The sequence below is a fragment of the Amblyomma maculatum genome, chromosome 2 (assembly GCF_055883805.1).
Source record: "Amblyomma maculatum isolate TAMU_Amacu chromosome 2, ASM5588380v1, whole genome shotgun sequence".
Taxonomy (NCBI): Eukaryota; Metazoa; Arthropoda; class Arachnida; order Ixodida; family Ixodidae; genus Amblyomma; species Amblyomma maculatum.
The window spans coordinates 70,752,696-70,764,265 of record NC_139345.1 but is presented as its reverse complement, the minus strand read 5'-3'; the positions used below and the strand labels follow the sequence as shown (position 1 = coordinate 70,764,265).

At 51.7% G+C, this 11,570-nt stretch overlaps 1 protein-coding gene across 1 annotated transcript; it reads right to left on the bottom strand.

Annotated features, from left to right (window-relative positions):
* Positions 1 to 8,461: 8,461 nt before the first annotated feature.
* Positions 8,462 to 11,313, bottom strand: LOC146198941 (uncharacterized). Its single transcript, XM_084592677.1, has one exon. The coding sequence runs from the start codon at positions 11,264 to 11,266 to the stop codon at positions 8,531 to 8,533; it is 2,736 nt and encodes a 911-aa protein (XP_084448803.1). The 5' UTR covers positions 11,267 to 11,313; the 3' UTR covers positions 8,462 to 8,530.
* Positions 11,314 to 11,570: the final 257 nt, after the last annotated feature.

Below are 11,570 nucleotides of genomic sequence, written 5' to 3'. Positions count from 1 at the left end.
TTTGGGTTTTACGATTCACGTTCCAAATCAACTCAGGCTATGAGGATTACCGCATTGGAGGGCTCCAGAAACTGAAAACCATAGGTTCTTTAACGCGCGCTAATATCCAACAGTACACAGGGCTTTGCTTATCACCTCTATCGAAAAGTGGCCAGCGCTGCCCTTGGGATTGCCAGTCATTCTATGCTAACATTGGAATGTGCGGCCCGTAGAAATGTTTATTGAATAATTGAAAAATCCCGTCCGTATTCAAAGCTTATTCCCTTGTTCTCCTTTTTGGCATCTATAAGTTAGACAGTAAAAATAAATGGCTGTTCATTTTATATCGCGCTTACTTCTCGAATAAGCTTAAATGAAAACACACAAAATAAAAGAAAGAAAATTTGCTCGCATTTCTGTCTATGTTTTCTATCAAGACTGAAAATCTGCGCTGCCGTGATTGCGCCTGAAACCAATTTGGGAATTTCAACCATGTCCCGCTTCGGTTGTGTAGTGGTAACACGTCCGACTACTGTGACGAAGTACCCGGGTTCGATCTTGACCGTCGGTGGCTGCGTTCCGATGGGATTGTTGTTGTTGTTGCTGTAGGAAGAAGGAAGAGAAAATGCACGGGCCTGCTACTGGCTCTGTAGTTGATTGATTGATTGATTTATAGGAAGGGAAAGGCGCGGTAACTGTCTCACTTATTTTTCTGCGGACACCTCAACCGCACCGTAAGGGAAGGGAGGAAGGTGGGAGTGAAAGTGGAAAGGGAGAAAGAGGAGCCGTAGTGGAGGGATACGGGGTAATTTCGACCACCTGGGGAACTTTAACGTGCGCTGCCACGTGCGGACAGAAGAGAGAAAGTAGAGAAGAAAGAAAAAGAAGAGGGAAAGAAATACGCGCACCGCAACAGCCGTCGTCTACCACCCAAGCGGTGTCGGGTGCAATGACGGCCTACAACAGATTAAAATTCGGTGGCTGGCTAGCCCCCGCTGCAAACGGCGCAAATCTACCGTCCCAGCCCCGTAGGGCCAGGAACAGCCACCCTTCACCAGTGGCGGGTGCAATGACGTAGTAGTAAGTAGTTCTTTATCTTAATAGAATAAAATAAAAATAATAAAGGAAGACAAATATTCGGTGGCAGGCTAGCCCCCACCGCAGGCGGCTGTAACCTACCTACCCCGGCCCAATCAGGGCCAGGACCAGCCAGCTTTCACAACCTTCCCCCTCGATGGAGTCAAAGCAAGAGGCGTTCGTGTGCTGTGAGATGTCAGCGCATCCTCAAGGGGTCTAAATTTTCCGTTGCCCTCCACCACGGCTATATTTTTCTCTCTCCTCATTTTCCCTCCCACGTTCCTTCTTTCCCTTACTGGTGTCCACAGAAAACGTTGAGAGATTGCGCGTCTTTTCCTTTCTGTTAAACAATTATAATTATTATTTCAACCAGGAAATAGGGGCAGCTGCTTCGCATAACACTGACCTGTCAATTGAAGTTATCTAAGGTATTTGAGTAGAAATCACGAAATAAGTATTAGCGCTTGAGTTATGCAGATACCGTGAGATCTTATATACAGGAATAGAATGCAATATTGCTGCTACAGCTACCGCCTGCCCCGCCGCGATGGTGCAGTGGTAAGACGACCGAATACTGCGCCAGACTTTATTTTCATTTTATTTATTTATTCAATACTGCAGGCCTTTACGGCCCAAGCAGAAGGGGCATACAAATAACATCAGTGTACAGAATGAAGATAGCAAATAATTTCAGAACACTTGTTCTTTGGGCAATAGAATATGAGCAAAACAAGGACTAAACGAAATGCAAACCGAGCTCTTCATTATGAATATTCATGAACATAAAAAAAAACAGATGTAAGCCAATTAATGAAATATCCAAAAATAAAATTTCAAACGTGCAGCAAGAAAAATAAAAAAAAAACATGCTGAGGCTTAGCTAAGGTTAAGCCTAGTCAGATGCGAAGCATATTGGTGGCTAGGCTTGGAAATGCACAGGCATTGATGCTGCATTGGTTGTTGTTGTTGTTGTGGCTGTAGGAAGAAGGAAAAGAAAATGCACGGGCCTGCTACTGGCTCTGTAGCTGAGCCACCTCCGCTGCCTCGTACAGACAGAAGATAAAATAGAGAAGAAAGAAAAGGAAGAGGGAAAGAAAAACGCGCGCCGCAACAAAAGCCGTCGTCCACCACCGAAGCGGTGGCGGGTGCAATGACGGCCTATAACAGATAAAAATTCGGTGCCAGGCCAGCCCCCGCCGCAAGCAGTGGTGACCCACCTGCACCAGCCCCATCAGGGCAGTTGTTGTTGTGGCTGTAGGAAGAAAAAAAGGAAATGCACGGGCCTGCTACTGGCTCTGTAGCTGAGCCACCTCCGCTGCCTCATGCAGATAGAAGAGAATATAGATAAGAAAGAAAAGGAAGAGGGAAAGAAAGACGCGCGCCGCAACAACAGCCGTCGTCCATAACCAGCGGTAGCGTGTGCAACGACGGCCTAGAAAAGATAAAAATTCGGTGCCAGGTGTTACGTTTCGAACTTCCCGAGTAACGAGACGGTGCACGTGTCGAGATGGGCGTCCGTTTTTCTAAGAAGACTGCATGCGACCACCTCGGAGTTCGTGGACCAGAACCACCCAGGACGCAGCAACGCGGTGTCGCATATCGGCAGCGACGGCAGCAGTTGCCCCAGTTTGTGTCCGGAGGACTGTGCGCAGAGGCGCTAACGAATTCGCCGAAGAGCGGGCGCGCCTGTGTTTGGAAACAGAGAGCCGCGGCGCCTGCGTGTTAGCACCGAGGAGAGAGAGCGGGTCATCTCCCCCCCGTGGAGAAGGACGGTCACCGCATTCCTTTCCCGCGGAGTGCTCCCTCGCGAGGGGTCCGCGTGGGTGGCGCGCGGTTCCGACCTTGGACAGCAAGCAAGCCTCCTTGGGACCCCCATGCCTGACTTCCCCCGGCGGAGTCGCCATCGTGCCGCTAAAGTGGAAAGAGTGCGCTGGGAGGACGTTCTAGTGGGCGGTTCCCGAATGTCAGCAGATCAGGAACTCAAATGTGATTGGACTTTGACAAAATAGAAAATTCCCCAACTAGGTACTTGGGGACAAAAAAGTTGTTAAAAACGAGAGCACGAGTGCTCTCCGGTGTGTACCTTCTCAGATTCACCATGTAAATAAACCTTCGTTAAGCTCTCTCTAACTCTCGGCCAGTCTCTGCTTGGGTGACCACCGCCCAATATTGAAGTGCATGCAGCCCGACGTCTGACTCGGCTTTTCGCTACCCGTTGGTCCGCTACCGGAGCAGTACCAACGCAAAAGCTGGTTGGCAGCGTCGGGATGGACTCCGCTGGAATCATGGTTGCAAGGTTCGGTGAGTGCTTGGCTTTTCTTCACTGAGGTTTTACCAGGCTTTGTAGTAAGTAAGTTTACAAAGGTGGTGGGAATTGTTTATCGTTAGCACGGGACTTGAAAGTACGTGACGATAAGAGATTTCTAAAAGGAAGAAATTGCAGCACTCGGGATAACCATGAATTTGAAAGTGTTGAAAAAGCCACTTTTGCTGGAGTTGGCCAAAAGTCTGGGTTTGGATCTTCAGGACCAAACGAGAAAGCCAGATATCATTGAGGCTATTGAGGCACTTGAGGCAGACGACGATGAGCTCTCGGAATGCCTGGAGCTGATTGCTGAGAGAGAGAAATCAAAGAGGGAAGCAGAAGAAAAAAATGAGAAACGCATGGCTGAAGAGAGTAAGCGCTTAGAGCAGGAGCTTGAGCTGAAGCGTCTCGAACTGCAGGTGCTAAAAGCTCGAAATGAAAGTGATGAGAGCGTAGCATCGGGCACAGTAGAACGCAAGTCGTTCCGCATGAAAGACCTTATGCAACCTTATAGGAAAGGAGAGGACATAGGTCTGTTCTTGGTAAACTTTGAGCGCACGTGCGAGAAGGCAGGGTTTAGCAAAGCAACTTGGCCACAGTGCTTGCTGACACTGTTGCCTTGTGAGGCGGCAGATGTGATAGCCCGCTTGACTAAAGAAGATGCAGATGATTACGATAAGGTTAAATCTAGTCTGCTCAAAAAGTATAGAATGTCAGCGGAAGCTTTCCGGCAAAAATTTCGCAAAGCTAAAAAGGAGAATGATGAGTCGTACCCGGAGTTCGCGTATAAGCTTATAGCTAACTTGGGGGAATGGCTCAAAGAAGCTAAAGCTTATGACGAAAGCCAAAGAATGTTGCAATGCTTCGGACTCGAGCAGTTCTACTCTTGCTTGCCTGATGAAGTAAGGCATTGGGTGCAAGACAGGCCAGAAGTTGCGACTGTTTCGAAGGCAGCAGAACTGGCAGAAGAGTTCGTCTCGCGCCGTGCGCTGGACAGGACGGAAAGCCCTAAATACCAGAATAGGAAAGCAGCTGGATGGAGAGGGCAGCCTGTAGAAGAGAGACAGCAAGCACGAGGCGTAGACGTCTCAGAAAGAAGTGTGATCGTAAGAGAGGAAGCACTTGAAGCAGAAAACGGTCAGAAGAAAGCTTTTGAAAAGAGACGGCAATTGGTTTGTTACAACTGCCAAAAGCCGGGACATTTAGCTGCGGCTTGCAAAAGCCCAAAGATTGTTTGCTTGTCAGTGAACAGCAACAATGAAAGTATGCGGCTTTTAGAGCCATACTTACGAGATCTCGTCGTGAACGGAAAACCGTGTCGCGTGCTTCGAGATTCGGCGGCTACAATGGATGTAGTTCATCCTTCGTATGTAGAGCCAGAAAATTTCACTGGAGAGTGCACATGGATTAAACAAGCGGTGGAAGCAAATAGCGTGTGCCTTCCAATCGCTAATGTCAGCATTAAAGGTCCATTTGGCGTACTTCGCACAGAGGCTGCCGTGTCAGCCAGTCTGTCGAAGCAGTACCCCTATCTTTTCTCGAACAGATCTGACCAACTGTTACAGCAGAAGGGACTAGTGTTCGGAGAGGGGGCTGCCCAAGGGTTGACTCGCTCGAAAGCAAGAAACTGGACTGCTAAAGCCAGCACACTGGAAGCGTCAGGTGGCGTTGATGCGGCAGAACATGAGCCGTTAGACACGACAGAGGCAATCCACGCGCCGACTAACGAGGATGGTATGGAGTTTAAAGGGGCCTGCGGTGAGCTTCTCATAACACCGGCATCTGACAGCTTGCAAAGATTGCTGGGGGTGGACCGATCGTCCCTGATAGCCGAGCAAAGAGCCGATTCCACACTGCAGAATCTTAGGCACATGAAGAGTAAAGGTATCGCGAAGAAAAACGTGATATTCTTAGAAAGGTCCGGAATACTTTATCGAAAGTATCGTGATCGCAGAGGAGTGCAGGTCGACCAATTGGTCGTACCAAAACGCTACCGCGGTGATCTTTTGCACTTGGTTCACAAGAGCTCCCAGTCAGGTCATTTAGGGCTCAAGAAAACAAAGAATCGGTTGTTGCAGGAGTATTACTGGCCGGGATGTTTTCGGGAGGTGGAAAATTTTGTAAGGACCTGCGACACATGTCAACGGGTGGGCAAGCCGGGAGATAAGGCGAGAGCCCCAGTGAAGCTAGTGCCTGTGATCACGGAGCCATTTCGACGACTCGTGATCGACACTGTTGGTCCCCTTCCAAGGACTAAGACTGGTTGCAGCCACATTTTGACAGTAATCTGTCCTGCCTCCAAGTTTGCTGAGGCAGTGGCCCTGAAGGAGTTAAGCTCAATGGAAATTGTGAACGCACTCATGTCCATTTTCGCACGGGTTGGGTTTCCCGCTGAAATACAGTCAGATCAGGGGACTGTTTTTACCAGCGCACTGAATACAAATTTCCTGGAGAAATGTGGGATTAAATTAATCCGTAGTTCAGTGTACCACCAGCAGTCCAACCCGGTAGAAAAGATGCACTCGGTAATGAAACGCATACTGAGAGCCCTGTGTTTTGATCGCAAAACCGACTGGGATGCCTGTTTGCATGCAACAATGTTTGCGCTGAGAACCGTGCCTCATGAGGCCACGGGGTTCTTGCCAGCCGAAATGGTCAACGGCTGCTCCCTGCGATCGCTATTCCGCTTTCTTCGGGAATCGTGTGTGGGCAGGGAAGAGAACCCTACGGTGGTGGAATACGTGCTCGCGCTGCTTGAAAGGTTGCACAAGGGGCAGGAGCTCGCGGGAGGCGAAATGAGTAAAGCGCAGGTGAGGGCCAAACAGTGCAATGACCGAACAGCGAGATTACGCTGTCTTGAAGCTAGAGACGCGGTAATGGTGCTAAAACCGTCCCAGAAAAATAAATTGGAAGTTCAATGGGAGAGCCCAGCGGAAGTCATTCAGAGACTGTCCGACACGCGCTGTCTAGCTAGCTTGCCCGGAAAGCGAAAGATAGAGCCACGGTAAACCTAACGGCAATGCCGATGACTTAAGTCAATGCTTTTGGTGTTATTGATAGCATCGATGAGTCTGGCTTGGGTATGTTTTTTTTCCTGGCATACGTTTGCATAATTACCATTTTTCTTTTAATCTTGAACATTGTGTTTGTATGAATGAATAATGTTCTGGTTGTATCAAGTGCTGAAGTAGTAGTAAAAGGATTAAAGTAATATTGGTATGAGAGCCTGGTGGATCTCGTGGAGAGAGTCCTGGCGCTTGCCGTCTTTGCGGCTGTGATTTTCGTGTTGTTCAAACTGATGCTGTCTTTCCTGTGAATGAGCTGGTCTGCAGAGATCAAGAAGCCCTCCATAGTCTTGACAAGAAGCAACGAGGAGCTGCAGAGTCCGTTGGAGGCAGCAGAACATCAGCAACAGTGAACCGAACCAGAACGACATCGTGTATCCCTCTGGACAATGGTTGCTGACCTTTGTGCATCGGGATCTTCAACCGCCGCCGGAGAAGCTGTTACGTTTCGAACTTCCCGAGTAACGAGACGGTGCACGTGTCGAGATGGGCGTCCGTTTTTCTAAGAAGACTGCATGCGACCACCTCGGAGTTCGTGGACCAGAACCACCCAGGACGCAGCAACGCGGTGTCGCATATCGGCAGCGACGGCAGCAGTTGCCCCAGTTTGTGTCCGGAGGACTGTGCGCAGAGGCGCTAACGAATTCGCCGAAGAGCGGGCGCGCCTGTGTTTGGAAACAGAGAGCCGCGGCGCCTGCGTGTTAGCACCGAGGAGAGAGAGCGGGTCATCTCCCCCCCGTGGAGAAGGACGGTCACCGCATTCCTTTCCCGCGGAGTGCTCCCTCGCGAGGGGTCCGCGTGGGTGGCGCGCGGTTCCGACCTTGGACAGCAAGCAAGCCTCCTTGGGACCCCCATGCCTGACTTCCCCCGGCGGAGTCGCCATCGTGCCGCTAAAGTGGAAAGAGTGCGCTGGGAGGACGTTCTAGTGGGCGGTTCCCGAATGTCAGCAGATCAGGAACTCAAATGTGATTGGACTTTGACAAAATAGAAAATTCCCCAACTAGGTACTTGGGGACAAAAAAGTTGTTAAAAACGAGAGCACGAGTGCTCTCCGGTGTGTACCTTCTCAGATTCACCATGTAAATAAACCTTCGTTAAGTTCTCTCTAACTCTCGGCCAGTCTCTGCTTGGGTGACCACCGCCCAATATTGAAGTGCATGCAGCCCGACGTCTGACTCGGCTTTTCGCTACCCGTTGGTCCGCTACCGGAGCAGTACCAACGCAACACAGGCTAGACCCCACCGCAAGCGGCGGTGACCCACCTGTACCAGCCCCATCAGAGTTGTTGTTGTGGCTGCAGGAAGAAGGAAAAGAATATGCACGGGCCTGCTACTGGCTCTGTAGCTGAGCCACCTCCGCTGCCTCGTGCAGATAGAAGAGAATAGAGAGAAGAAAGAAAAGAAAGAGGGAAAGGAAGACGCGCGCCGCAACAACAGCCGGCGTCCACCACCAGCGGTGGCGTGTGAAATGACGGCCTAGAACAGATAAAAATTCGGTGCCAGGCTAGCCCCCGCCGTAAGCGGCGGAGACCCACCTGTACCAACCCAATCAGGGGAGAGCACTGCAGACGCACCCCCCTTATATACCGCCGCTCCGGCATCACGTGTTCACTACAGCGCACCTAACGGTAGAAGTGGGAAGCGCATTGGTAGCGACGCCGCGCTCGACCGCGCGAGCCGGCTGCGCATCTCTCCTCTGCTCTGACGTCACGCATCACGTGGTACTCCTTGGTAGCGACGCCGCGCTCGACGGCGCGAGATGCAGCCCGGTCTCACCTCTGTCGTGACGTCACGCATCACGTGGTAGGTCATGAAAGGTCAATGGTGGCGACACCGCCGCGCTCGAGGAGCTGAGGCTTAGCTCTAGTAATATGCTTCGAATAAAAAACATTATCAGTTTGGGCAACCAAAAAGCAGACAAGAAAAACATTTGAGATCAGCAATTCAAGGTTTCAATTGAATCAGTGTTGATTAGAAGAAGCAGAGGAAAGTCGTTCCAATCTGTTATTGTGATCCAGACCAGGGTTGGTGGTGGTAATAACTTTATTAAAACAGAGGAGTTTGGGGCATGCATGCCCCTGGGCCCCCGCACGGCCCCACTACACTCAAACGTTCATGTTTCTATGGTTCATGACGTCGGCAGCCCAGTCTGTGGCGATCTTCTGCCGAACCGGGTCCTCAGAGTGCAGCAGAGTCTCCCAGTCCTCCCAGGTGGTAAGGTGCTCTAGACCCCGCGGGGGAGGGTCCGCCGGGCATTGGAACAGGATGTGGGCGAGGGTGGCGTTGGGGTTATTACAAAGGGTACAGGAGGGATTGGTGAGGGTGTGGTGGTGGCGAGACGCACTATAAGGAGACGGGAGGGTGCGCGTTTGTAGTCGCCAGAGCGTCTGGTGGTAGTTGTCTAAAGATGGGTGAGGTGGGGGATAGAGTAGTCGCTCGGCCCGATAGGCCTGCGTTAGCTCACTGAAGGAGTGCACGCGATCACGCGTGAATCCCGGATCGGAGGCCGCCGGCGCCCGGTTTAAATAACCTCGGGCTAACGCAATGGCGGCCTCGTTACCGGGATTCCCGGAGTTCGCAGGCACCCATATCAGCTCCACATAGCGGGGTGGGTTAGTGGCGGGCGAGTTCAGTATGCTGAATGCAGAAATGTGAACTCTACCACGCGCAAAATTTAGTAGAGCAGTTTTCGAGTCGGAAATTATGTAGCGTGCTTCCGTGTGTGCAAGCGCGTAGGCGATGGCTGCTTCCTCGGCTGCCTCCGAGGAGGTGACCGAGGGGAGGGGGACAGTAGCAACAGGCTGCAGGAAGGAATTTGTGACGGCCAATACCACTCCCTCATTCGTGCATGCGGCGTCCACCCATACGGCGTCCGTTTCGGAGCCGTAGTATTTGTGGAGCGCCGCTGCTCGGGCTCGGCGGCGTTGCTCGTTATACTGGGGGTGCATGTTGCGAGGGAGAGGCTTGATGAGAAGGTCTTGGTGGAGGGGGCGAGGTATGGGAAGGAGGGTAGGGTCATTCGCTGGGACACGAATGTCTAAAGTCTCCAGGATATGGCGACCGGTGGAGGTCTTGGTGAGACGCAAGTATTGGGCTTGGCGATGGGCCTGCACAAGCTCCCCAACTGTGTTGTGGAGGCCAAGCTGTAGAAGGCGTTCTGTGGAAGTATTAATTGGGAGATGTAGGGCCGTCTTGAACGCCGTGCTCAACATGACGTCCAAGGCGTCCGTTTCCTGCCTCTTGAGTCGTAGATAGGGGACTGTGTATAAAAAACGGCTGAGGACGATGGCGTGAATTAGACGACATAGGTCGTTCTCCTTCATGCCTCTGTGATGGCCCGAAACTCGTCGCATGAGGTGCGATATCGCGCCTGTCACCCGCTTTAGTTTCTTGAGAGTTAATGTGTTTTTGCCGTTGTTCTGGATGTGAAGTCCCAGAACCCGGAGCGTATTCACCTCTGGGACGGGACGGCCATCGACTTCGATAACAATCGGTGTGGTGGGGCATCCGCGGGTCGTGGGTCGAAGTATAAGTAGCTCAGACTTCTCTGGGGAGCATGAGAGTCCGATGCTCTGGGCGTGTTCTTGTGCGAGGGATGCGGCGCTTTGCAAGGTACCCTCTATGTCGCCATCACTACCGTGTGTGGTCCACAGTGTGATGTCGTCCGCATAAAGGGTATGTCTAAGATGACGTATCGTGGACAGTTTCCGGGCGAGTGGAATGAGCGTGGCGTTGAACAGGAAAGGAGAGAGGACGGATCCCTGTGGAGTACCGACGCTCCTGAGGGTGTAGGGTTGGGAGGTAAGGGGGCCGAAATGAACCTCAGTCATGCGGTCCGTTAAAGAAGCCCGGACATAAGTGTACATCTGTACACCTATGTTCAGAGGAGAAAGAGCAGTCATGATCGCCTGATGTTCGACGCGATCAAAAGCTTTGGACAGATCCAAAGCCAGGACTGCCTTTGTGTGGCCCGGGACAGCCGGGTCGAAGATGTCGTGGGTGAGCTGCAGCATGGCGTCCTGAGCGGAGAGATGGGGGCGGAATCCCACCATGCTGTGTGGGTAAAGGTCGTTATCCGCCATGTGAAGTGTCAATCTCGCAAGTGCCACGTGCTCGAAAAGTTTCCCGAGACACGAGGTGAGCGAGATTGGTCGCAGGTTTTCTAGTTTAAGAGGCTTGTTCGGTTTTGGTATAAATATTACCTTGGCGTGTCGCCAGGACTGGGGGAGGGTGCCCTCCGACCAGCATTTGTTGAAGTAATCTGTAATCTGTGTGATTGATTTGTCATCAAGATTGCGGAGTATAGAATTGGAGATTTTGTCCAGTCCCGATGCTGAATTTGTGCGGAGCGTCAGAAGGGCCGCTCTTACCTCCGTTTCCGAAATATCAGCGTCTAATTCCTGGTTAGGTTTTCCTGAGTAGGAGGGCATGGAGTCGGATGTGCCGGGTGAGGTGTATGTTCGCTGAAGTGTGTCAATGAGAGCGTCCGGGTCGCTATTGTGTGTGTGTAAGAGGCGTGTAACATGGTGTTGTGTAGCGGATTTGGACTGTGTTGGATCTATGAGATGTCTCAGAAGTTGCCAAGCTCGCTTGGTGGACAGTTTTCCGGCGAGTCCGTCGCAAACTTGCCTCCAATTACACCGGCAGACCTCCTCTGCGTGTTGTTGTATCTGCGTCTGCAGTCCGGCCAGTCGCTTTTTAAGCGTTCTATTTAACTTGTTGCGTTTCCAACGCTCGAGTAAGCTGTGGTACGCCTCCCAGAGGTGGGCGAGGCGGGAATCTAGAGTGGGGGTGTCTTGTGTGGTTGTAATTAGCCGGGTATTGTGTTGGACATCGGTCATAAGTGATTCTACCCACTCGTCGATGTCCGTGATAGTTGTGTTTGTGTCGTCCTTCCGCAATGCGCGGATGGCGTCCCAGTTTGTGGGTGATATGTGTGTGGCGGGATTGTTTAAAGGGGAGCGAGATGTTAATGATGTAGTGATCGCTTCCCAGTGTGTGTTGTGTTCTTGCCCAGGTGACGCCACCGAGGAAGCGACTTAGCGTCAGGTCCGGACTGGTGTCCATGCTGACGCTGGTGCCGATCCGCGTGGGTGTGTGGAAATTGTTGTGTGCAGTTAGGCGCAGCTCCTGGACTAAGGACCA

What these genes read in the sequence shown, in the direction of transcription:
- LOC146198941 (XM_084592677.1), bottom strand. Translation starts at nt 11,266, where the DNA reads ATGACCGATGTCCAACACAATACCCGGCTAATTACAACCACACAAGAC.